General features: G+C 52.5%; 1 protein-coding gene across 1 annotated transcript in view; it reads left to right on the top strand.

The window, feature by feature from the left end:
* The window catches only part of CDH23 (cadherin related 23), a 129,166-nt gene that overhangs the window by 58,442 nt on the left and 43,564 nt on the right, over positions 1–27,160 (top strand). Inside the window, exons 8-13 of the mRNA XM_082765371.1 lie at positions 1,211–1,339; positions 5,988–6,066; positions 11,996–12,108; positions 13,704–13,892; positions 18,943–19,092; positions 19,245–19,403. Of these exons, the coding sequence (XP_082621497.1) occupies positions 1,211–1,339; positions 5,988–6,066; positions 11,996–12,108; positions 13,704–13,892; positions 18,943–19,092; positions 19,245–19,403 (819 nt within the window). The remainder of the gene's footprint in view (positions 1–1,210; positions 1,340–5,987; positions 6,067–11,995; positions 12,109–13,703; positions 13,893–18,942; positions 19,093–19,244; positions 19,404–27,160) is intronic.

The raw sequence follows: 27,160 nt of genomic DNA on the forward strand, positions 1-27,160 counted from the left end.
TGTCCACCCAGCTCCATCCAGCCCTCTAGAGCTAGAAGGGGATGGGCAAATGCAGCATCCTGCTTGCCTGGAGAAGGGCACGGGGACCTTGTTTGGTGGGTTGGGGTTGGGTGAGGGCTGTAGGAAGAGCCGTGGAGCCTTGATGCGAGGCAGGAGCCGTGCGGTGCCGGGGCTGGAGGCAGCAAGGGCAGAAGGAGATGGAAAGGGCAGCGTGGGAGAGGCTAGATAGGGAAATGTGCAACATGCTCGCTTTTCTGTGCTATCTGTAATGCTTTAACCAAAATTTAAGAGGTGAAGGGGAGGGAAAAAAACATTATCTGAAGAAACGAAAGACTTCAACCTGATAATGATAACAGCAGAGTGCGAGTCAGAAATAAGCATCAATCCAGGCCATAAACGCTGAGGCCTGCAGGTTAAGAGGATAATGTACAAGCTGTGTTGTTGAATACGGTTTAAATTAACATTAATCTTCTGGCAATCAGTCCTTGGCGCTGTTCAGAGCCATTTTGCAGAAGTGTGCGGTAACCTCTAATGGTCGCCTTTCACCGCCGTGCTTGATTAGGGGGTCAGGAGAGATTTATTTCCTTCCCTTTGTGCCTTGTCTGCTCTGCTGCTGCCCTTCTAGCAAAGGGCTGAGGCTGTCGGGGCGGCTTTTGGGCACCCATGGGATGAGCCAAGAGCAAGAGTGGGGCACTGCCCCAAGAAGCCCCTCGCAGCCTTTCCCCAGAAGACATGATGATGCTGGTGGGTTTTTATATGGAGAACCTGGCATGCAAAAAGGAATCAGCCCTGGTGGGTCTGGGACTTTTTGCCACGATATTTTGGCTGCTCCTGCTCCTCCAGAGGGGGTACAGGGATGAGGGTCCACCCGCCACCACGCCTGAGTCGAGGCTGTAGCTGCAATGGGAGGGAATTTCTCTTTTCAAGTAGGTGTTGAAAAAAACCTTGCTTGTTTTCCACCCGAAGCACGATGACAATCAAACTGGCACTAGCTGTATATTAAAGGGGGAAACGCTGGAAAGAAATGCATATTGTATTCCAGCTCAGAGGGGGGTACAGTGGATGATAATTCCAGCAGGTAGCTTGAAAAAGAGGTGATTACCTGGGCCACTCATAGATTTTGACCAACTACAACTGAGAGCCTTTACGCCGTTGAATAATTCTATATTTTTTTTCTGATAAAAACCCTTTCCTGCCCTTGCTTTTCAAGGACCAAGATAAGAACAAGCCGCTATCCACTCTGGCCAACCTGGCAATCACCATCACAGATGTTCAGGATATGGACCCCATCTTCATCAACCTGCCCTACAGCACGAACATCTACGAGAACTCACCTCCGGTAAGGGCTGCCGCTTCACGCTGACATGCCAAGGGGGGACAGGGCAGGCTGTAGGGCAGAAAGCACGAGGGATCCCAAAAGTGCTGGAGGAAATCCTCCTCTTTGCAGGGAAATTCATCCGTCCTTCCGTCAGGGCTTTGTATGGCTGGGGAGACAAGAGCCAAGGGCTAGGTTCAAATGGCATCTTGATAGAGGCAAGCCTTTTTCTTACTAAAATGACACGTTTCAAGTCAAATCCAAAATATTTTGTGCTTTTTAAAAAGGGAGCCTCAGTCAGGTGGTTTAGGAAGCCTGAAACAGAAGGAAAATGTTTTCTTAAAACATTTTTTCTGAAATTCTAAGGAGGATTTATGTTGTTCTTAGCGCACGCTCACCCCCTTTCTCCCCTACAGCATCCATGCATGCCATTCCTAATAGAAAACTTGAAGAAAAACGTAAACGTTCCTGAAATGAGGCAGTTTTGAAAATGCCAGAGTGATCAGCCATTTCAGCATTTTGAGTCTTTTCCCCCGGGTTTTGCCAAATTGATCCAATCATTTCAATCCTTCTGAAACTGGGTTTGTCAGTAGACTCGCTGTTCGTGGAAACGTCTCCCCGTCCCCAAACGCAGCGACGCCTTCCTCCTACTGGGAGCACGGGGCACAGCTTCTGCTCCCTTCACCCCAAGCACCAGCCCAAGGCAGCCAAATCCACCTCCCCAGCTTCATCCGTAGGGCAAATATTTTTGTGCACGGATGGAAAAACCTTCTGTCCTAGAATGGTGCTTCTCCATCCCGCAACGCCTCGGTCGTGCTGGGTCTGGAACATCTGATGGCTCACTTCTTGCAGTGGCAAAGTCTCATTTCTTTATGCCTTTTTATTCACTTTGGAGCAAAATTCTGTCTCTGACTGCTCCGAGCGTGCCGGATCAATAGGGCTGAGTCCTCCTGTCACAAATCCCATGGTCAGGCAGCACATTACCTGTCTGGCAGCCCAAAGATGGCCAAAAAATGGCTTCATGAATTACTTTCACGAGGTTTAGTGTTGTTGAGATTAAGGGGTATTTCTGTGGTGGGCTGTATAAGACACAAGGGGAAAAAAAAAAGCACTACTCAGATCACTGTTAACAAAAAAAATGTAGATGAAATTGTAGAAATGGAAGTTCCACAGGTGTCAAAAAATTATAGACTGCATCAACGTCATGGAGTGACCTGGTGTCCAGTAGGCAAAGTAGCAAATAATCGCTGTGTAAGCCAGAATGGGAAGTGAATGAAGCCCTGCTAGCCCACCCAGTTCCTCTTGGCCCTGTGTGACATCTCCAAAGACATCGAGGTAGGATAAAAAGGAACAAAGCCAAGCAGAAGAAGGTGAGAAGCAGTGTTTGGGTCCATCTCGTGGCCTTTATTCCCATGGGAAGGGGGTGATGAGTGCAGCCTGCGCTGAGCAATCCTCTCCAAAGGAATTGGTTTGGCCCCAAAGTCCTGTCTTTCAGGGGAGGAGTCTCACAAAATGAGCTTGTCTTCTGCTTGGGGTTTAGCACAGGGGCTCTCCAATGGCAAATTTCTCATGGGAAACCTCCTCCTGTGCTCTGCCTCACCACCCGAGGGAACCTGCTTGGCTTTGGGAAGGATAACAGCATGTTTGGCTCAAGGTGTCAAGGCTTGGCCAGCTTCTGCCCGAAACAGGACTCCTGTACACCCAGTTTAAGGCACCTGTGGTGTGTTTGTGGGGGACACGTGGTGTGCTGAGGCCATCTCCTGCCAGCCCCAGCCCTGAAGATGGCTCAGGCTTCCCCCATGCGCCTGCTCACCGCTGTGTTTCCTTTTTATCTGCGGCGCACAGCATGTCTGTGCTCCTCTATCAATGTATCGGGCGAGAATACCTAATCTAAAGTGTATACATTACCTAATAAAATCCTTCTTATTTGGGATTATTGCATCAAATTTTAATTTCCTCACTCGAGCAACAGCATGTCAGCCAGCCCGTCAGTGAAGAGCCGATAGAAGGTGAAAAGAGTGGATAAACTGCAGCAAATTACTGCAAACAGATCTCTATCAGCCCTTTGACTGGAATTGACTGGAATTAAGAAGTGAGAAATAGGATTTTTGCCTCCGAATCTGCCGTGGCAGCTTTCTAAGGCCTCCCCCCCCCCAGCCTCCACCGGCTCCTCCCGGTACTGCGCCGTGCCTTTCAAGTCCCTAATCCTGCAACGGGCAGAGAGGGGAGAGGAGTGCTGTGATTTTTTGGCAGAACAGGATCTGGTAGTACAACTGTGGAAGCATTTTGGGCTCACGTTTATTTGGACACCAAGAGGAAAGACTCATCTTATCGGGCAAAGGAAGGGGATGCAGTGGGGAGAGGCTTTGCTGTCCCTGGAGGAATTGTGTCTTCTTCCTTGGCACTGGTTATCGTCCCAGCCTGCCTCAGACCTCTCTCCCAGGGCAGCCAAGGTGTTGATGTGTTTCTTCATCCTTGGAGTCTTTTTGGGTGCCCATCATCACGCCATTCACAGGCCGGATAGCAGCCCTGATGCCCTCCAGATAAGTTAGTAGGGGCTGGAGGAGAGGTGCTGACGGTCTGATGCGAGGTCCGGGCACCATCACAGTTTCAGTTTGGGGTGAAAGAGGTGAAATCCACCTGCTGAGAGAGGAGCTGAGCTCCCTGGAAGCCTGCTTTATCCCACAGGGAGCCATGCAAAGGCACAGGGGGAGGGCAAACCCCGCTGGCGCTCAGTCCTGAGATCAGCAGGTATGTTCCCTTGCAATAGCGTGGTGTAGATCCATGTAAAATATCATTAAAACAGTTTTAGTTCTTCAGCACTACCCCCTCCCTCCAAAAACTCCTTGGGTTAAAGAAATAATGTAAAATCAGTGCTATTTTTGCCCTAGAGTCTCAGTAGCTCCAAGTTAATTCTTTCTTACAATATTTCTAGTCCATCAGTGTGAACACTTTATTAAAAGCTCAGGGTTTTATTAAAAAAGGATTGATTTACCCCTGCCCCTCTTCAAAAAAACCCTCAAACTTTGTTTGGATAATGTGCCATTCTTTATTTTCTTTGCTTTCTTTTAAGTATAGACTCTTCCAAGTTATTACTTTTCTAAATCTTCTCCCTCCTTCCCTAGAGGGAGTTATTCTGCTCCGGTTTATACCCACCACCCGAGTATTTTCCTTGCTTTAAGAAGTGCCAGGAGCATTTTGGAGTTTTCAAGGGCCATGGGTTCACACCACAAATCCCCGGGGTGAGCCCCAGGCAGAGTTCCTGGTGCTGTAAGACAGCTTGGGATTTCCATCCTTATGGAAATCCCAATTTTTTGCCAGATGTGTTTTGCTCAAGGTGGCCAGATGGTCCCCTCCGATGTAGGGTGCGGCTTCTCCCCCCCTTGCCATGGCAATGACTAGGTAGTGCAAGGAATAGCATTGTGGTTTAGTGGGATTTTGGGAAGAGGAATTGGAAAATGAGATGTGGCTGGTGAGAGGTCAATCATTGCCATCACATAATGGCTTTAGCCAAGGGTTCGGCTTGGTTTTGTGTGATCTTCCTCTTCCATCCCCATTTGTGTGTGCCCTTAGCATCCTGCGCTCTGTCAGTGGGCGACGAGCGAGCTGTTGGAGCAGCCAGGTGCCTTTGCACACTGTGGTGCTCCCCGGCTGCTTGCTTTCCCTTTTTTTCATGCTCTTTTGGAAAGGACAATTCCTGTCCATGATGTAGAGATTCTACGGAGGCTGCTGAGCCTCACCAGCTGAGCGCTGCCCAAAGGCCAGTGCCCTGGGATTTTTGGCACGTGTTCTGGGCTAATCACGGGGTTTTGCTTAAGGAGCCTATTGAAATGCCCTCAGAGATCAGGGAAGGGACTGATCTGCCTGCCCTAAAAGCCAGGGACGTGGTGAGTCCCTGCTCTGCACCGGAGATGCTTCTTCAGTGCCTTTTCCTTTGGCCTCCAGCTGAAGGAGTGCAGGGCAAACGCCGCACTGCCGCCCGCCGTGCTGCCTCGTTAGCCATGCCAACACCTCCGCTGACATTTTCTTTGAAGGCAGGGAAAAAAAAAAAAAAAAAGATTGCTTCTTTTCCCACTGTTTAATAAACCAATGAAAACAACAACAGCTGAGTTGTAAATTTTTTCACACTCCATTAATTATGTGCATGTGCCTGTGTTTGTATTCACATGGGCTCGCTGCAGTGCGGCGGGGGACGCACAGCTTCTGGAGCTGACAGGAGCGTGTGATATTTGTATTTTAAGAGCTGAACAAGGACCTTGGGTTACTCTTGTGGTCCTCGCTGCCTTCTGGGGGCCTTGAGGACCTTTGTGCTGGGCTATAAGAAGCATGGTGTAGGATGAGCTTGCAAATAGGGCAATCCCCCTGTTCCCAATGTCCATCCTTCTCCTCCTTATTGTCTTCAATTAAACCTTTGCAGCTCCTTTAGCTCGCTGTGCCTTTGCTAATGCTTCACTCCCACCTCCTACTCTGATTTCCACTGCTGAGCTCCTGATGATGAGTGGCTGTGCCTTGATGGAGCCCCGATGGCTGCCCTCCCCATGCTTCAAACCCTTCTCATCTGTCCCCACATCCTTCCACCCTGGCTCATGGCCGAACCCAGCCTGCTTGGTGGGGCCCATTGGACTTGCCCTGGTGCCACTGGGGCTCTAACACCCCTCTCCTGTCCCCGCAGGGCACCACGGTGCGGATGATAACAGCAGTCGACCAGGACAAGGGCCGTCCCCGTGGCATTGGCTACACCATCGTCTCCGGTGAGTCCTGGTGGGACACGGCACGGGGCATGGTGGTGGTCATCAGCAGGAGAACACAACCATTTACAGCTTTGACACCTCGTGGTGGCTGCCCTTAAGCCCTGGGGGCCCTTCCCAGGAGGTGTGGGCATTGATTTTGGGGGGAAATCCTTGCAGCAAGCCGTGGTGGCAGTGCCTGCTGGCTGGCGGCTGCGGGTGTGGAAATAATTTCCCCGATCGCTCCTGCAGAGCCTGGCCTCTCTGAACGCTCTTTTAATCAACCCCGGGGGTCAAGGTGATCTCACCCGGGCTTTCAAGCCCATTGATCCCGACTGCAAGCATCCAGGTCAGCCTGCCTTTGAAGATGCAAGGATTATTTATTCCTCTAATTCCCTCTGCAATTTATTCTAATGTGCCCCAGCAGGAATTAAACGAGAGGTTCCCCCAGCTCACGTGTATCGGTGGGCAAAGTGCAGCAGGGGCTTCTTTTTTTTTTTTTTTTTAACCGATCCAAACCCTTTTCCATTCTTGTTTTTCTGCTTCTACCTGGCTTTCCCACAGAATAGCCCTGAGGTTTCTTTGCTGGGGGGTATGGATAGGCAGGCAGGTGCCCTGCTCTGCTCACGGACACCAGGAGCTTAATCCTGCCCTGCTGCTGCCTGGCAGGGGGCAGCTCCCGTATCAGAGCATCGTGCAGAGCACATCAAAGCCACCAGGCTGCTTTGCAGTGGCTGACTTCTCTTTTCCCCAAGCCAACTCCTCGAGATTTGCAGAGCATTTTCAGAATAGGTTGAGAGATGTCACCCCTCGGTACGAGCATCTTTCCTGCCTCCTCCCCAGCCAGAGCAGGGCATCACCCTATATTTAGCTCACAGCCAAAAAACCTTATTTTTCTAAAGCCGGTAAATATGTGAATGCCCCCTGCCTCTTCTTGGGATGTTCTCCTATAATTTCCACAACCTGCTTTTTGCTCAAGAAAGATGTTACCCCACAGCCCAGCTGTGGGAAGCGGCCGCTAGCACGCCTCTAAAATCCCACTCACCCAAGGCACGCGAGTTTTTGGCAGGCAGGTAAAGCCTAATTAATTTGTCATTATCCTCGATCACGATGGGAAAGGTCAGCGAGCAGATTTCGTGCCTGAGCTGGTAGATTTTTATGGCAATTTTGCAAAAAAAATAGTGGTCTAACATATGGGAAGCGGGATGCAAATTAAATTAGAAACAGACCGTAAGCAAGAGTGGGTAATTAGAGCTGGCACTGACGAGGGGAGGTGTTACTGGGACAGGGGATCAGGGCAGGGGGATGCCCACTGCCCTTTCCAAGCCCAGGGCACAGGGTTCAGGCATTGCTACCCAAATTTTAGCACCCCCCTTGGATATACAGCAGAGGGAGAGGCGCGAAGCGACCCCAATGTTCATCATTCCTTCAGAGCGGGCAGCGGTGTGATTTGGAGGCGGGATATGGAAATTAATTTGGCACTGCTGTGGTCCTGCTCAGCCGTAGCCATGCCTCGGGATGTAGTGCAGAAGCTCTTATTTATACAGCCATCCCCAGGCGCAAGGTCCTCCCCTGACAGCAAAACAATAAAACTAAAAGATTAACCATAACCACATAAAATAAGGCCGGAGATCTAACTTCACGCTGCCAGCTTACAAGGCTGTTAAGCCTGAAATCAGGCAGCAGCACAGCCCTGGCTAGTTGTCCACGGGGTGGCTCGGGGAGTTGTGTCCGTCGCTTATTTGTAACCCCCTTTTGGCTGTTTCTCCCCTTTTCTCCTGGCCTGAGGAGTGTTTCAGCCCATGGAAAAAATGCTTTTTAACTCTGTTTTTGCAAGGAGTGCAATGAAAAAGTGGTTTGGAAAAGAAGCCCCTGTGCTGCCCAGCTCGGTCCCGGCTGCTCCGTGAGGTCGGCGATACTCAGACGCTGAGGTCGGGGCTCTGTGTGAAGGACAGACCATTAATCCCGTGCAGTAATCCATGGCTCCTTTTTGGCAGATTTACGGAGATAGCCTCTGTGCCGGGCACTCTGCCTCCTCATCCTTCACGTCCCAGGCGAGGAGGGTGACTTGTATACCACGACTTGCTCTAGATAAGGCTTTTCATTTCGGGGAGCTCTCTGCTCGAAGCAGATTGATTTTCCTGGTGGCACACAGGCACCAGCAGGTGATGGGAGAGCAACGGCCTCAGGTGTGCAGGGCACCACAGGCTCCTCAAAAGGCGAAATGCAGCTGCTGATAAAGTGTCTGGGCTCCTCAAAACCAGGATTTTTATCATGGATCAAAGGGGTTTTGTCATCAGTGGTCATCATAGAGGTTAAACCAAAGGAAAGGCAATGCCAAAGGTCTGGCATGGTGATGGATGGGCACAAAGGCAGTTCCCACATCTTCTATGGGGCTCGGGAGCTCCTGCAGGTGAGAAAAGAGAGCTTTGGGCAGCTGGTGCTCGGGGCTCCTCAGAAACCCTCAGAGCAGGTGTTTTTTTCCCAAAAAATTGGCTTTTCTAGGAGGCTGCTTCAGTTGCTGGTGAAGCGCTCTCCTCCTAAAGCTGGCGCATCCCGAGGGAAGCGTGGATTAAAAATAATTATTTGCACGACAGAACAGAAGTGTGAGTTACAAAAGCAGGAGGGAGGTGTGTCTGAAGCTAACTGTGCTTGGGCTTTCTTCTGTTCCTGCTGCTAAGGAATAAGATATTTTATACTGTACTAAACGAGATATTTTATACTAAATCAGACTTCACATGTCCATGTGCCTTCCTTTCCAAAGGGCCACGTGAAGCTCTGATTGAGGGCATCCCTTAAACATGACACCGGGGAGCATCCTTGGAAATACAGCCCTCTAATTTTAATATTCCCAAGTCCTGCTCTGCGTTGTGCCAGCTTTTCTCCATGTTGGGATCTCTGGGTGAGCTGCTGGGGTGTCGGTGTCCTCATAAATCACAGCTGCTGGGAGCGCCTTCCAGCCTGATTTAAGGGCACTCATCTCTGTAGGAGGACATGCTGATGGGTGTGAAAGTGCCTGGCGCTGAGTTATTCATCACAGGCTGTTTTTCCACCCTGCCAATGGCAGGGGATGAGATAGCACAAGGGGGAGGTGGTGGCTGTGGCCGTACCCTTGGGTTTTGTCACCCCGTTGGCTCCGTGGCAAGCCGGGGATAACAGCAAGGCAGCAGGGGTGATGGTTTGTCTGCTTGGCAGGTGGTTCCCCCAGCAAATGGCCTCTGGAAATTAAAACCATACATCTCCATTTATGGGGAAATATAGAAAGTAGTTTGAGTTTAATTGCTGGGACTTTTCTCTGTACCTACCTGGGATTTAATGTATAGGCAGAGTGTCGGCAAGCAATGGGAAAGAAGGAACCTGTCTCTAGCTGTGTCAGGGCTAGAGAAAACAAGGGCTTCTGAGATGTTTGCTAGTATGGAAGGTTTTCTGGCAGGTGTTGAGCCTGACCGTGTGGTTTTTACTTTAAAAGCTGATTCAGAGTTGTTCCTGGGCACATCACAGCACGCTGCTTTCGTGTTCTGGTGCCTCTGCCTGCTGCCGCCAGAGAGCAAAGAGGCTTTCTGGGGACCTGTAAATCCAGCGTGAACAGGGTAGCTGCTAAGAAGGTGCAAATATATTTTCTTTTTGCATTTTATTTGCATCCTTCAGCCGCGTGTGACTGCTCTGAGATGGCAATGCTGGGCAATTCAGAGCAGCTTCTTTTTGGGGATACACACTGCGTCCTGCTCCCTGCTTACTGGGACACATCCTCTGCATTTCTTGGCTCGTCTGTTTGCAGGAATGGGCAAAACCAACATTCACAAGCCTTACCTCATTCCCAGGGTGTCACCTAGGAGGTGGACATGGGGTGGGTTCAGGCAGAAATAGGGTGGTGAAGGGATGGGAATGCTGCTCCTCTCTTTTCTTTGTTCTTTAGAGGAGTGGTTGTTGTGATCCAAGCTTCAGCATCCCCTAATGTGAAATGCTACCCTCAAAGCAGGGGCCTGTCATGTCTGTGGGCTTCAAGCATCTCTCTGACACCTAGCCACAGTTCCTACAGGCTTCAGGAGGAGGATTAGAGCTTAGAATCTAAGCCTGGGGCACTTCCCAGCCTGTCGTACGGGGCAAAACCTCAAGGTGAAGAGCGGCGCAGTGGTCACGGCAGCTGACGGCCTATTTATACGATGATAACTGTGTCTGTTGCTGACTCTCTGAACCACATCCAACAGCATCTATTTCGGTGCCGAGGAGCCCTGACGGAGCACATTTGGATTAATAAATTACCCGGCGCAAGGTGTGTGATGGGTTCCCCTTTGGCAGCTCGTGAAAGTCATCTGCTGCGAGCAGGATGCTCGCCGGCACAGGCAGGGCTGGGACCAGCAATGTTTGCATCCCCCCGTGGGTTCGGATGATGCTCGAAGGCCGAAAAGTAGGGAGGAAGGAGGAGATGGAGGACGTGTCAGTGTCTTGTCTTTTCTTTCATTTTTTTCTTTTTTTATTTTTTTTTTCCCTTTGGAAAGGGAAAGCCCGCGCCGTCCCATGTCATCCGACAAATGGGATTAGCTGGGGGGCTCGGCTCAGCTGCAAATCCCCTCCGTGTCCTCCGTCTTGTGGTGCTGCTACAAAACCCATCGGGCACAGCATTGGAGGGGTCCTGTCCCCACGGGTCCAACCAGCGTGGCCGGTGGAAAGCTGGTGGGGAGAGGGAGAAATTCTGCAGGGACTGAAGGGTGGGGAGAGAAGAGAGGCTGGCGGGGAGTGGAAGGCAAAATTGGTCTTTTTTCTCCCTCTTTTTTTCTTGCTGTTGGGAGAAAAGGGAAGAAATGTGAGGATGATTAGAGAGATTTTTGCAAATGCCTCTGGGGAAGGCGCATTGTTCAGTGGCAGCGAGAGCACTTCGGCCTGAGGCGTAACGAAAGGCTGCTTGGAGAGGCATTGTAGGGGAAATTAGGAACGTCCTCGGAGTGGCTGGAGCCACCCCTTTCCTTTTTCCCTTCCAGGGCTCGTTTGCAAAGGCAGCAATTCTCCAGCCAGCAGAAAGGAGCCCTGGAGGGCACTAGGTGTGGATCTTCCTTCTGAGTGGTCCTTGGGATCTCTGACGTTATCCCAGAAGTGACTGTGCAGCATAGCACAATTTTTAGGGTGCAGAGCTTGGTGCTGCATTGAGCCCTTTGCATCCAATCCATGCCCCGTTGACCTGTTTCTACTCAAACACTCTGGTCTCTGGGTTCATAGTATTTTGTGTTGGAGAGCGTATTTTTATTATGCTTTATATTAGGAGGATAGTGGCACAACTGCCCCAGTACATAACATTTAACATGGCAACCCCGAGCAAGGGCCGAGGAGGAGAGGCAGCAGTGCAGGTGACCCTATGCCCTGCCCATCACTAATTTAGCAGCCGTCCCCGATACAGTGTCGGGCTGGCATCAGGTGTCCCAGGCTGCAGCCACCAACTGCTTGCTTTTGTTCCCTGGGGACTGTCACAAGGGCATCCCCGGTGCAGGACATTCATCTTTTCAGCATCTGCTGGCTGAGAGGCTCCAGTGTCACCTTAATCCTGCCTCGGTGTCTAGTTCCAGAGGAGGAGGCAGGCAGGATGCTCGCTGCAGGCACCCTGTGTGCCTCTAAGGACCAGCACAGAGGCCAAATTTGGCTCAGACAGAGGAGATTGAGGCAGCTGCAGGGGGAAAAACACATCTGCTGAAAAGCAAGAACATAAAAACAGAATGAGTGCCTGTAGTTCATGCTCCAGCACTCTCCCGGGCACTAAAGACATCCAGCTAAATGGAAAGCACCGCTTCCAGAGTTGTGCAGGTCTGGGGAGGAGTGGGCCCCCAATTTTAAAGCACACTGAGGTAACAGGTAGGGTGTGCAAAGCCTGAGCACAGGGTCTGGTCGCACGTGGAGGCTGGCAGGGGAAGATGCTTATGTCCTCGCTGTGCCTCTGCTCATGCTGCCCCTTGTTTTTTGTCAGGGAACACCAACAGCATCTTTGCGCTGGACTACATCAGCGGAGCACTGACTCTGAACGGGCCACTGGACCGAGAGAACCCCTTCTACAGCGCCGGGTTCATCCTCACGGTGAAGGTGAGGTCCGGGAGAGCCTCACGGCAGGGTGGGAGGGCTCCCTGCTGGGGACACATCCCTCTGGGCCGTGGTGGGCATCCCCGGCTGAGTGAAGCGGGATGCTTAGTGGGCCTCGCACCGTGGCCCCAAACGTGGTTGCCTCCATATGGATGTGTAGGGCCAGTTTGTATATTTGGCCTCCAGCTAGATCCTCCTGCCATTGTATCTGCAGAGGGAGAGGTGCCAGAAGCTGCCTCGCCAAGCAAACGCACCAGAGCACGCTTTCCCAGCCCCACCTGAGCACAGCACCTGGCTCCGCTCGCAGCCCTTTAATTGAAATCAATACTGAGCTGGGCAGCTGGTCGGAAATGCATTTCGGAGTATAGATTGGGCCGGGCCGAGGTGGGGAGAAATCAGCACTGCAGGAAGGGTCATTGATTGAGAGGGCAGCAGCCTGCTCGCCTTGCGAAGTGCTGGGCTTTGGTAGGGGGCAAAGGGCCAAGAAATTCCCTCCTTATATCAGGCACGGGTCATATTGTGGGGTTTTCTGCATGGGGAAGAGACCTGCATCCATCCCTGGTACCTCCTGGTTTGGAGATTTATAGTTTGAATTCAGTAGAAACCAAGAGAAGGGAAAAAAACAACACCACACATACGTTGTGTATATTTAATAGGAACAAAACTATCTGGTTAGCCTTGGAAAGGTTTGTGGACCTGAAAGCTTGCCCGTTTTCCTGCCTGCACGCTGCCAGGCTCCCAGCTAAATCACACTGCGCTGGCGGGTTTCCTTTTCCCTCCCCACAAACTTCTCCTCACCCCCTGAAAATTGCCAGCCCCTTCCCCGCGATGTTCCCTCGCTCTGCAACGCGCGGCGAGCATCCAGCTGGGTGGCTCCTTGTGGGATCAGCCTGTTCTGCTGGGCTGTGCGGGAGCAGAGAATAGCAATGAGCCCGAGGACGAGAGGAGGGACCCTGCTGGAAAAGGCTCTTTGCAAGCCTTGCAAGAAAATCTGCTCTCCTTGCCTTTGGAGAAAGCAAAATTCAAGCCCCCCTTGAGATAGAGGTGCGATACGGGGTTGTGACTCAGCCCCGTGTTTAGACACGTGGTGCCAAACCTATTTTAAGGTCTTAATCTTGTTTTCCTCTGGTGCCCTAGTTTCTGCACTTGTAGTAGTACTTTGGTGGTTTAGCCTGCACCTCGGGAGGAGGCAAAGGAGAAAATAGGAGTGCGCTCTACCCCGTCACATCTCCCCTTGGTTTGGGGACTAGGGGAAGGGAGCAGGTTTGCAAGCACCATGTCTGAAGCAGGAGTGATGCCAAATGGCCCCGGGTTCCCAGAGGAGCTGTGGGTGCCTGGTGAGAGGTGGTGGGCTCAGCCCCAACCTTGCTGTGAGCATCCTCCCTTAGAGCCACGTCCACACATCTCTTGGACATCCCTCAGGATGGGCCCACCACCGCCCCCTTGGGCAGCCCGTCCCAATGCCAATAAAGAGTTAGAAATTCTTCCTAATGCCCAGTCTAAACCTCCCTGGCGCAACCTGAGGCCATTTCCTCTTGTCCTGTCTCTTGCCCCATGAAAAAAGAGCCCAACTGCCCTGTTGGTTTCTCCCTTCACAGGGCACGGAGCTGAACGACGACCGCACGCCCTCCAACGCCACCGTCACCACCACCTTCAACATCCTGGTCATCGATGTCAACGACAACGCGCCCGAGTTCAACAGCTCCGAATACAGCGTGGCCATCCCCGAGCTGGCCCAGGTGGGCTTCGCTCTCCCCCTCTTCATCCAGGTGCAGGACAAGGATGAGGTGAGCCGGCCCCTTTGCACTGCTGTGGTTTTTGGGGGAATGCAGGGTTGTTGGCAGTGAGGTGCATGGTCATATCCTATATTGTGTAGCTCTTATTGCTGCTTGGTCCCCAGAGCACGGGCACAGGGTGGGCTTTCATGCAGTGAGGCTTGCATGGCCACTGAGAGCCAGAAAATAGGATTGTGCACGATGCTGATCCTTGCCTGCTGCTCAGGCATTGCTAGGCTTCCTTATTTTTTTTTTTTTTTCCTGTTTTAGGAAGGGAGGAGACTTTCTGCAAGGCTCCCAGGGGACCTTTGAGTCCCAAAGGGACTTTTCCTGGCAATTCAGGTAGATTAAGCAGTAGCAGCAAGGAATACAAAACAAAACATCTTCCCCCCCAACCGAAAAGAAATAATAACAATATCCCAGTGGGTGGATGGAAACGTGCATCTTCTAAGAAGCAGGAAATTACCGTTAGTGGCTGGAAGGCAGAGGTGGCCTTTGCTGGTTGAAGTGATGGACGTGCTCTGCCCCAGCCCCGGGTGGGATCCGGTGAGCCCTGTAAAACCCACAGAAATCCCGTTTTTTTCACGAGGAGTGACTATGACACATAGCTAACAACCCACTTGTGACATGATGTCACCCACCAGGAGCTGTGAGCCCAGCCTGAAGAGGTGCAGATGAGCTATTAGGCAGATGAAAAGACTGTGCGTGTGTTGTGTTTTTTTTTTTCCTTGAAAATGTCAATTACTAATAAAGAAGATGTGGCTGTGACAGATGCTGAGGTTAGTTTGTGAATAGAGTCGCTGCCGTGCCTTCCGAGAGATGTCAGCAGCTCCGCGCTTGAAGGGCATTGCAACGCTCCTGTTTATGCCACATAAGAATGAGGGATCTGTCATCGTGCCTGGTTAAAAGCTCATTTTACTGGAGTCACTCCCATTCGAGGACTCACTCCAGCCTCTCAGCCTGGCTAATTTTAAAATGGGAGAATAAAAAATAGCCTCGCGTTCCCAATAGGGCGAGCGAAAAATAGACTCATTCTTGTGGCTCCTGGTGAATTGCCCGGGCATGCTGTGATTTCCCCAAATGAATTGGGTGGGATTTTTGATTTTGTGCATTTCAGAAAGGGAGGCTAGATGCCTGGCGGTGATATTTGAGATGCTCTATCTCCTCGTGGGAGCTGCGAGGTTTATAAAGCACCGGATTTGAGCTCAGCAAGGTGGCAGTGGGCTCTCCCTCTGCCTGGAGCTGTGGGTGCAGGGGTCGGATGGCGAGGTCTGAGATCTTCAGGTAGGGACGTGAGGGAGAATGCGGCTGATGGAAGCTGTTCCACCTTCATGCTGGAGATGACACGATTCATTTGAGCGAGGGAGAAAGGAGAACAAGAGGAGAACTACACACACGTCCCTGGGGAGAGCGGCTAAATAAATAAATGAGAGCAGATGGATGCAGTGCATGAAATCAGAGCTAGGTTTTGGGGCAAGATCATTTTGTAGGAGCATGGTCTCCTGCCTCTCAGCCCATGTAATAAGTCCATGGAGAACAATCCCAAATGTCAAAGCTGTTGCTTCAGCTCCTAAGCCATCTTTCACCTTGTTGAGGTCCTGTTTGGATGAGCCTGAGCCCTGGCGTCCCCCAGTGATGGGTGGCTTTGGGGACCCCTTCTTCCATCGCACCCCAGATGGATGGTGGAAGCTTCACCATGTCCTGTAGGGCTGGGGGAAGACGTGGCGTGTGAGTCTGGCCCTTCAAGTGCACTGTGGGCCTTAAACAAGTTGTTGGTTTTTTTTTGTGGCCAGGGCCACATGGAGGACTGAAATGGTGGGGTTTGGGTCTGTCTTTTTGCTAGTGCACCACCTTCAGCCTTTGCTTTCGGGAGGATTTTGGTTAACCCGGCTCAGCGCTGGCTTGGGCAAGGCTTTTCTTTTCCCCTCTGCTTTCTGCATTCCCCGTGGTTTCTCAAAAACACTTGAACATGGGAGAAAGCAGTGCACGGGGTTTGCTTGGTTCTGGAGCCAGCCTCTGTGAACCAAGAAAAAAGCATTAACCTCTGTGCGGCTGAGTTCCTCTGGCTGCCAGCTTGGGAGCAAGCCACTTGAATACCTTTCCAAAGCCGTTTGAGAGCTGTTTATGAAAATCTGTGAGAGTCTCCCAGCATTTTTACCGAGCTGTGCTCGATGGGATGTTCCGGGAGACGTGTGGCTGTGTTCTCCTACGGGGGCTGGGTTCTCCTCTCACACACGTGATAGATTGGCAGGGACGAATAAATCCTGTGCACGACAGCAGATTGACACCCTAGGCTACCCAGCTTAGCTGGCAAGTTGCTGATGGAGAAATGAAATTCATGCTGAATGCTCGGGGTGGGATTTTTGGAGAGGTCCAGCCGAAGCCGTGGCTTCTGCAAGCACCTTGTGTCCAGGGCATCCCCCATTTTAGCTTCCTTCACCCAAGATTTCACAGTGCCAGCATCACTGCAACCACAGGAGTGTATTAAGGGAAGTGGCACGCCAGAGAAACCAGCTCTCCCACCATGGCTTTCACTCGATTTTCCTTGCCACGGTCGATTGAAGAGGAAGAAAAGGGCAGAGACCGTGGAGAGCACGAGTATGACGGGCTGACATTTTAAAATAATTTTTTAAAAGTTCCCCCAAAATAAGCATATTAAGGAAGATAGATGGAGAATTAAAAAAAGAGAAGGGAAAGAAAATTCAGGCAACGAGAATCCGCAATATTCGGGGCACAAAGCTGCATCGGGGAGCTGCATACGGATACGGTATGTGCCCATGCATGTGCAGGTGCAATATATGAATCATCCCAAGCATATATATGCATATGACAGGCACGCGCACTATAAATATGATCTACACAGCCAGGAATTGTAGGGGGGAATTGACGGCGCTCGAGTATTCTCTCCCAAAAGTGCCAGCTGCCAGTCGGGCTGAATTAGATTTCACAGGGGTTTTTGCAATACATGGAATTCACCAGCAAATTACCCTTAAAGAGGGAAAATCAATCATTTGGAGCAGAGATAAGCTGGAGGCGAGGCAGCCTCGGATTGATCCCGTCTGTGCAGGCGTGTGTGGAATTCGGGAGATAACCTGGGGAAGGAAGGCAGCTCCTGGGGCGGGGGGGTGAGCAGGTCTGACATTTGGGACGGACAGACGGACAAGGGGAGAGGGCTGATGGTGTATGGAGGACAAGGAGAAAGGCTTGGGATGGTATGAGGCTGGGGAATGATTTTTTCCAAGTATCCTGCGGGATGCAGGGGAGCAGTGCCTGTGGCCAGTGAGGCATCAGGGTTTGGTGCCATCGTGCCCAGGTGCAGGGCGAGCAGTGGATGCATTGTGAGCAGTGGGTGCTCAGCAGGAGCTAGGAGCGAGCGGTGGGTGCTGGCAGCCCAAGCTGGCAGCGGAGGGAGGCTATCCAGAGCACTCAAGTGAAATGCCTTGAAGTAGGTGGAGAGAACAGCCCTCTTTATGTTTTCAAAGGAAGGATTAAGCATTACTTGTCTCTGCCTAGCTAGAACCCGGCGCAAGGTAGCCAAGCCATACAAAGAGGCACTAATTGCATTTAAATTTTTTTTATTCTTTTTTTTTTTTTTTTTTTTTTTTTTTGCTTTCTGTCCTCCCCCACCCCTGCTGAACTCTTAGCACTTTTCTTTCTTTGCAAACATGCCAGAAGGAGAGATATTAGGCACTCCCCGGCTTTCTGCCCCTGCCTACAAGGTGTCTGTGAGGGAAACCAGAGCGATGCTGCTTCACAAAGGCAGGCTGTCTTCTTTAGAAACGTTACCTGAGCTATAGGGCAGAGGGATCCCCAGGTGGGTGGGAGCACGAATGATGAAGCCAGTGTGATGTTGGGTGAAAAAGCAAGGATAACGCTTCCAAAACCCCCTTACCTTGGGCTGGCACAGTGGATGCAGCTATTTTTGGCCTCCTGATCAGCCAGGAGGGGTTCCCAGTCTGCACGTGTGGTGCTGGTCAGCTGAGCACCATTTGGGACAAATCAGCCACTGAGAAGCCAGGTATCAGCACAAAGGGCTGATGTTGGCATCACAGCACTGGGGCCATGATGCGGCTGCTGTTACACGCTCCGAGGAGCAAACACACGGGCAACAAAGTGATAATTATGCACAACAGTGGCTGCAATTGTCTTTAGCTGAATCGGCGTTAGGTTTTTTATCCATGGGGGGGGAAAGGAGCATCGTGACCGGTGCGCCCAAGCACCCCGTGCTGTGCCCGAGTGTCCTGTGCCATGCCAACCGTGAGCCCTCTGGGACCTCTGTGTGCTTGGGGTAGCAGCTCTTGTTTTGCTCTTCCTGGGCATCTCGGCCCCGTTGTTCGCTCTGGGTGGCCGGGAGGAAGGGGGTGAGGGATTTGAGAAGCGTGCAGAAAAATCTCCGGAGCTGGGTACCGGTGGCAGCGCGGGCCGAGCCGGCCCCTTCTGCTGGGCAGCTGATAACAATTTGAATATTCAGATTTGCTTTCAGCCATCCGCAGGGGGCTCGCAGGCTCCAGGAACCGGGAGCAAGAAAAGCAGCATGGGGGCCGAAACCAAAAAAATAAACAGCGGCATAAATGTATGAACGGCACCTCGCAGCAGCCCCCCCAATAGGCTGATGTTCTCCCCTTCTCCAGACCTCACATGGGGAGACTGAGGCACTGGAGAGGCTGGTAATTAGGGACGGCAGGTATCTGGAGACTGATCTCCTTCCCCAGCTGGAATTAATCCACCCTGCTCCCTCCCTGCAAACATTTGGGTTTCTTTTGATGTTTCAACTTTTATCTCGCGCCTCCAACTAACACGCTCCTCGCTGGATTCCCAGCAAATCCCTCGCATCTCGCTGCCACAAAAAGGGGCTTTCACGTGCCGCAGGGACCCCAGGAGAGGCACGGGACACGTGGAGGAGATGCAGCACGGTTTTGCGGGGAGGAGGGCGAGCAGGGATGCTGCTCAGGTCAGCAGCTCTCAGTGGTCAAGCATCAAAAAAAAAAGACAACAAGGAGTTCTTGAGGCTGGTGCTGAGCTGTGCGCCTCAGGTAACCGGCATTCCTCTTCTCCCTTTCAGGGCCCCAACAGCGTTTTTGAGGTCTACCTGGTGGGCAACAACTCCAACCACTTCATCATCTCGCCCACCTCCATCCAGGGGAAGGCGGACATCCGCGTCCGCGTGGCCGTGCCACTGGACTTCGAGACCATTCCCCGCTACGAGTTTTCGGTACGGCCACGACGGCGGCGTGAGGGATAGGGTGATGAGGTGTAAACCATTGAGGTTGGCTAGAGCAAAGTGGGAGGGAGTTATTTTCTGCATTTTTTTTTTAATGGGTAATTTTGCAGAAGCTCTAACTCTCCCCTTGCCTCCCCACCCAGCTCTTTGCAAACGAGAGCATCCCCGACCACGTCGGCTTCGCGCGCGTGAAGATCAACCTCCTCAACGAGAACGACAACCGGCCCGTCTTCAGCAAGCCCCTCTACAATGTCAGCCTCCCTGAAAATGCCACCGTGGGCACCACTGTGCTGCAGGTCCACGTGAGTAGGAGCATCCCAGATGCAAATCCCACAGGTGGTGAGCAATTTGAGGGCTGTTGAGCCAAGGAAGGGATGGGGAAAGCAGGGCGCGGAGCATGGGATGGGGTGGATCAAAGTGATGTGGAGTGGTGCTGTTGGTGCTCCTCTGGGATAAAAAGTATCCCAAAGAGGAGCACCAAAAGCCATGCAATGCTTTGGGGTGAAGCGGTCACGGCCCCTCCATAGCCGCCTGCCCATCCCAAGAAGAAAAGCCCTGACAAAAGGGTTCGGTGTGTAAGTGTGTTTACTCTACAAACAGATGGTGTGAAACTGCACAGAGCCCCCGAGCTGTTCCCATCTGACAGTTATTAATATTTCAAGCAGATGTTGAGCTAGTCAGGCCGTCAGGCGCTGAACAATGAGGTTGTTACTGCCTCTACTCTTCCCCCAACTTCCAGCTATGCCAGCATTTCGGAGCACACGCAAAACCGCCAGGAGTTGAATCCTCCGTGATAAATCAGAATGGATGCAATTAGCGCTGAAATCCAGCTTTGCCCTCCCAGCTGATCCCAAACTTCTTACAGCCCTCGGGCTCCTCCTCCTCCTGCTGCGGGATGTGGCTTTCCCAAACCGTCCCAGACACTGCAGGGATGCTGGACATGAGGATGCCACTGCTGAAAAAAATGGGCAAAAGGAGACTCCGTTTGCAGTGACAAACGGCCACGCGTCTCCGCAGCATTTCAGCCCCTAACTGTGCTTGTTACCCTATAAATCAGCTGTGGAACAACCCCAGGAACAAACAGGCAGCCGCTGCTGCCTCCTGCTCCCTGCCCTTCCCTTTGCTGGTGTGGGGTCAGATCTGTGTCCCCCAGGCTCCTTGGGCACCCCCAGGTCCCTTCCAGCATCGCTCAGCCTTGTTCGCCCTCTAAGGTTTTTGCCTGCTCTCCGTTCTCCGCTTCGCATCCCCTCCTCTCCCTGCCCATCCATCCATCCATCTGTTTAATTCCATCCATGAGATGCATTTATCATACGGATTCAGGGAGCTGCTTGCTTGCAGGGGAACATCTGGAGGGTCCAGCTTCAAGGGAAAGCCCCCCCCCCGGTTTCCCACCCGTGCCTGAGCCTCTTCCCTCCCAAACTTCCCTCTCCCAGTTCTGCCCCAGCTACCAACAGATATTGAAATATTATTTTTTTTTTTTCTGAAACAACTGGCCATGAAACCTTTTAATAACGTTACAGTAAAGGTCAGGGAAAGAATTTCACACTTCTTGAGCAAGCAGGCAGCCGGTATATAACTTCGTGCCCTCCGGGAGCAAGAGGCACCGGGAGCATATGCTGCACCCTAAATTAACCGGGGTGCCTGACACCCCCGGCCGAGCGCAGCTGGTGGCTTTCTTGGTACGAGGGATGCTCTTGGACCACAAGGGGATAAATCTGTTGTGGGGAAGGATGAATTCCCCCTGCTCCAAGCTGCGGGGCTGTGACCAATGGGTGCAGAGGTCTCTGCTCCTTTTTTCCCAGCCCTAGAGGTCTGTTGGGTGCCCTGAGCCTCTCATCATGCTGATGGGGTTGGGGACAACCCTTTTGGGTCTCCTTTGGGACATGGGGTGTGGGCACCAGAAGGGATCTTTCAGCTGAGAAGCTTTTTGGGGTGGAAGAAGCTGTGGGACCTCGCTTGTAGGGCCACCAAGACCCCAAGCTTCCAAGGAGAGGAGCGGGGGGCTCAGCTTCCCCCCCTGTGTGTTCAGAGAGGTGGGCACGTGTCTCCTGCTCACTTGCTGCTGTGTTTGTTAGACCTGGAGGGATGGGGAAGGGCAGTAAGACAAGGCAGCGGGAGGTGGGAATTAAGGGGCGGGAGGTCTCCTTAAGCTCCTCGTATCCTACAGATCTGCACCGCCAAGCCCTCCTGAAAAGCTCCGATAACCAAAATCGTTAAAACCCAAACAAACAGTGAGGAACTTGTTTTTTTTTTTTTTTTTAACCACAACAATGCCTCTCATTTGCCTTGAAGGGCCTGGAGGAAAACAGTTCTCTGGGGAAATGTGGGAAGTAATCCTACTTCTCCAAGCCCTCTGGTCACCCCAGTCCGGTCCCCACAAGGGATGCAGCTGGCATGCTGGGCTTGGTGATGCTTCCCCACAGCCTTCAGCTCCCAGGAACCATCCGAGGGGCTGCTGAGGCTTTGCAGAGCACTAAAATACCCCCCGATGGTGGGGTTTGAGGCTTTGGGCTCACTTTCCCCGTAGATCTTCAGCAGCAGCCCCCAGACTTCGCCTCAACTCCCTCCTTTTGCCACCGTGCTTCCCTGGGAGAAACCTTGTTAGTAAGAGCCTAATGAAGTAAATGTGCTAATTAACCTTCCGTTACTCTCCTCATTTAAGCAACCTTTAATTTGCTTGGCAAAGTTTCTCTCCTTCCCCACCCAGCTGTCAGTTGGCTGCCGCTGCTTCGATCTCTCTTCGGCCTCGCGTCGGGGACGGGAAAATCGATCCTGCCCTGATTTCCCTTCCCTTCTTTCCACCCAGCCGTGAACGCCAGGCAGCAGGAAAGTAATAATGTGGTTTTCCCAGCCTGGATGTCAATAAGCAGCTATTTAACATGCAAATCGCTCTCTCAATCAGAGCCTGCCCCATGCCCTCTCCCTCCTCTGGGCTCCCAGCTGTGGGGTGGAGGCGAGGGACGGACCCGTTTTGGGGCAGCTCATCCTTGCTGGGAAGCCTTTGGCAGGGCCATGGAAATATTTGGGATTTAGCGGGTTGGGGTGAGAGCCCGGGCAAGGCTCACGTGCCTGCAGATGGGGACAGGAGGCGACAAGGTGGGGCGAATGTCAGCGCCAGCCCTCCCCGTTAGCATCTTTGTCAGGCCCGTTGTTCGCAAGCCCCCCATGTGCCCCCGCTCCAGCTGTGCTTAAACAGAGCGAAATCACGTCCAATTTCCCCGGCGCTCAGGAGAAAATTGAATCCTTTATCTGCGCGAGGAGAGGCGAGCAGCACATACGTGAAACAGTAAATAGTTAAATAATCAAAGCAGGCGATTCCAAATTGCCTGGAAAGTTAAACATGAGCGGCTTTTCTTCTTTGTGCCTGCCCCCTTTTTTTAAGAAACCTGCTCACACTCCTTGTTCCTTTTAAATATTCCTCTCGGTTCGGCTCTGTAAATACAGGGAAAGGGAGGAGGAGGTTTCCAGGTAGCAGCGTGATTGACGGATCTGAAGTCCTCGTCTTGCTGTCAGGGCCCAGTGCTCTTTGGCTGTGTTTATCTCTTTAATCTAAATATCAATCCGTAAGACCGAAATGGGGTGGAATAGGAATCATGACAGCCGAGGAGAGAGACACTTATTGCAGCTTTCGCAGCCGCGCTGCGTCCTGATGGAGCTGCCAGGATAAATGCGCGGCTGCAAAGTGCAGAGGTGGCAAAAAAGGAACCGCAGCCCCCAAAAAGGGACAGGCACGGCGGCAAAACCGAGGCTCTGCAGCCCCTAAAAGGCTCCGTGCTGTGTGGTGGAGGCTTAGGTGGCATTTGGGGTTCCTTGGGAAGGAATGAGGTGGCCTCCTGGAGCATGTTCCTCTTCGGGATGAACAAGGAGCATCTCCCTTGGTCTCTCTAGAAGTGCCTCCACCTCTCAGGGATGCATTTTCGGCTTGCTACCCCTTATTGAACTAAAAAGGGAGATGGGGCTGTAGGCAGGGGGGGTGCTGGGAATGTTTCAGAGCTCACTAGGGATTTATATTTCCTGCATCGGACTCTGACCTTAATTTCTCTCGTTTTGCTGGGCCGTAAAATTCATTAGCGACCTACCGGCGCGGTGATTGAGATGTCAGCCAGGCAATTGTGTGGTTATTTAATCCATCAGACGTGCCGCTTGCCATTTGGGCGGACAACAGGAGAATATGAAATCAATACGGCTCATTAGCGGGGGACTCGCGCCTGGCTCTGTCGCGGCGCTCTGGCAAAACCCACCCGGGAGGGCACCTCGGCCGGCTTGGTGTCACCTTCTGGGTGGGACAGGGGGACAAAATATCGTGTCTGGGGCTTGTGCTAAAGGGCAGGGTTCAGCACAGAGTGTCCCTCGGCTCGTGGCTGAGCCTGTGCTCTCCGGCCACTAAAGCACGGCCGCCCAGGCAAGTGTTAACCTGGCCAGCGAGGCGCTGCTGCTGCAGGGATGCTGTTAGAAAACACAATCAAGGAGCCTGGAGGAGAGGTGGGGAAGGCTCTGCTGTTCCCAGGGGGGTTGATTGGCTATTTTTCCCCCCCCCCCAGAGCCCTCTGGGGTCGTTAGCGGCGATTGAAGCCCTGCTCGGGGCAGCTGGGCATCTCCCCGCTCACTCCTCGCCTCCATCCCTCCGTCGCGCCTAATCACGGCTGCCTGATTGCCACCTCCCGCCAGGCTGGGGAAAAAGCAGCTTCCATCTGGGAAGCCGGTGCTTTAAGCAGGTTTTCCACCAGCTTCCTCCATCCAGCTTTGCAGCCTGGTGGTTACTTCTCGTGGCAACTCCACGCCTTATCTCTCCCTCCTTTGCGCCCCAAATCACCATGCAGGATGCAGCCAGGGCTTGGCTGCTATTCCCTTGCTCTGAAGGCCAGGGCTGGCATTTTAGAAGAGCCTCTGGTTTCCTTAGCAGGCTGGGGTGGCTCAGATATTTGGCGTGGGGATGCTGCCTTGCCAGCCCCTTGTCCCCGTGCCTGCCCGGTGAGGCAGGCAGGCAAGAATCACGGCCGGTCAGTGCGGCGCCCTGACAGCTTTCTGACGTCGGGTAATTGCTTTCCTGCTACGACTCTTTTAAGCAGCGAGCTCCTGGCCAAAGCAATTTGCTCCCCATCAATTTTTATTTCCTGGATTCTGAGTGCAGGGTAAGGGGGGATGAGGCCGGGAAACAAAGGTAGCAGAGGAGCACGGGCAGAGCCGTGACCCACTCCTGGGGATCCCATGGGAGCCCCAGCATTCACCCATCCCATCCCATCCCATCCCATCCCATCCCATCCCATCCCATCCCATCCCATCCCATCCCATCCCATCCCATCCCATCCCATCCCCATCCAGACAGACCCAAGTCAGCCTTCCGATGGGCTTCTGGCCACCCCTGCCTTGCAGCCACTGGGTATTGACCCCTCTGTTGCTCATCCTTCAGCCCCAACAAGGAGCAACACACTCCACCATGGGCTTCTCCTCTCCCCCCTCCAGCAGGTTTTGGTGGATTATTGCATTTTTTTTGGTCGGCAGATCGGCGTGCACGGCTTTTGTCTCTTTAAGCACATCCCTGCTCATCCCGCCGAGCTGCTGCGAGCAGAGTTAATCTCGGGTAGTTTGCGGAGTCGTTCAGTGGGGCTCGGCGCACGGATGATGAATGTCGAAACCATTACCAGCGAAGCGCCGGGGCTCCGTGGAGCTGTTTAAAAATGAATTCTCCCATGTAAATTTCTGCTCCATCAATCCTTACGACATGTCAAACATTGCCATTGTTTCCCGAACAAATTGCGTGGCGTGCCCTCTCCCGCGGATCCGCGCAGGAGGGCAGAGCCGCTCGCCTGGTGGGGTGGGGAAGGATGTATGTGGGGGGAATTTGTAGGGTGAAGGGGAGAGGGGTGAAATATTTGTGGGATGAAGGTCTGGGCTGTGTGTTTGGGGTCAGCATCACCTGCAGCATCCCTGTGGAGGATCCTGTGGGTTATCCCCACTGCCTCTTCCCGGGACTCTCCCCGAGTTGCGCTGCGTAAATGTGGTTTTGAGCAAAGCTCTGCGCCGGTGACAGCTTGTGAAAGGACAGCTGTGGACCTGTGCTTTCATCCTGCCCTTTGCAGGCTCCAGCGGGCAAATCCCCTTTTAATATTCCGGGCAGGAGGCGAGCAGCCGCCAAAGCCATTTGACGGCTGCTTGAGGTAGAGCCCAGGGAAACTTCCAGCCAGATGCTTCTCCTCCCTGGCCTGGGTGCCGGAGGGGACCGATCTCCAGGGAAACATTACAAAAAGCCCTGCAAAACCATCAGGATTTTGGCTCTTCTCCTCGTTCTGTCTCAGGATTGCTTTGCAAGAACGCGCGTGTTACCACTCTGGTGGGTTCGAGCATCCGAGCATCTTTTCTGCCCTTTAGAGGTAAAAAGTTTGGTAATGCAGAAATGCGCAAGGATCCAAAATTAAACACGTCTAACGCACGTGGCTTGAGCTTTTTACATATTCCCTCTTGCAGGCAAGTACATCACCTCCTGCTCAACACCAACAGAGCCATCGAGCACGACTACCTCCAACCTTCTCCAGTGCAAAAGGAGCTCACCAGCAGTATGGGGCAGAATCAGGCCACCTGGCACTATGCCCGTGCCTTGGTTTGCCTTGGTGGCACTTTCATCTGGCCCAGCAGCATCACCAAGGGCTGCTGGCCCTGTGTGCCGCGCAGCTCTGCGCTGACCTTCTCTTCACCTTCCTCCTTCCCTATATTTTTTTAGCCCAGCAGCAGAAAATTACACTTTCCCGGCATTGTCTGTCACTGCAATAAGCACTTACAAGTGCAATCGCACGGGGCCAAATGAAGGGAATTAGTTTTGCCTGTGCTTTGTGGTCCTGGCAGGTCCCCTGTAAATCATTATCTCATCACCGGCCGATCCAGGTGCGTGGAAAATGCCTTTCTTGTCCCAAGCAGTCAGGGATTAATGGGACCTAGGGCTGTGAGCACAGACATAGAGCCTGGGAAAAATCCTGGATGGAAATTTGAGGTCCCAGGTGATGATGAGGTGCCCAAGGGAAGGGGCATCTCCACCAGTGTCCTCCAAGGAGCAGCTGGCTCAAGGGGGATGGCTGCAGGCAGGGTGGATTTGGGTAGGTTTGCTGTGTTTGGCTGAGCCCAGCGTGCACAAATAGAAATCAAGTCTGAGCGGTGGGGAGGAAAATCAGCAAAATGGGTCGGGCTGGAAGGTCAGCTCCACCAGGACACGCTTCAGCTGGCGCGAAGCAGCAACGATTTACCAGCCAGGGTAGGGAAGCATTTTTGGGGGAAAATGAGTGAATTTGGGTGAGTGTTCACACTTTCACCCCCTGGCATGGCAGGTGGGGGGGCAGCGAGATGAGCTCAAATTCCTGCTCTGCTGGCAAGGGTACCCAAGGCTGCCGATAAATCAGGAGGGTTTGGGGAGCGGGTTGTGCTCCATGCCAGTCCTAAAATACAGCCTCTTGATGGTATCTGGACATAAAATGTGTCTTTGACCCTGCTTTTTCAGAGGCTTGGTGGTGTCTAAGTAATCCAGACAGGACTCAATTTAGAAAATATACTGGGGGGAAGGGGGGGGAGGTATATTTTGGGGCTTATATTCCACTTCCTTCATCTAAATATAACATTTTCTGGCCCTTGTTTCTTGCCTCCATTCATGCATATTTTATATATTCATTAGAGAAGAGTCTTTAAAACACACATAAATCTCGCCTCACTCCTCTGGAGCTGGCACACCGAGTCTCTCACACCTCGCCCGGAGGCAAAGCCTTCCCGTGGCAAAGCCTGGCAGGATTTGTGTTTCCCAGGTCATCCTTCTTCTCCCGTGCATATTTTGTGGCTTTCTGATTAGATTTTCTCTGCTGGACTCTCCTCTCTGGAAAGGGGGCTGCTTGCAGCAGACAGCTCTCATCTCTGTTTTCTTGAAACTCTCGTCTGCCTCGAATTGCCGTATTTCATGCGCACTTCCCAGATTAGCTCAGCATGTCGGTGCAAGTCAGGAGGCATAACAGTCCCCACCAGTGGAGTCTCTGGAGATGGTGCTGAGTGCTGGAGGGATGCTATCTCCAGCTGGTGGCCAGTT

Source organism: Aythya marila, assembly GCF_965140915.1.
Source record: "Aythya marila genome assembly, chromosome: 7".
Classification (NCBI taxonomy): Eukaryota; Metazoa; Chordata; class Aves; order Anseriformes; family Anatidae; genus Aythya; species Aythya marila.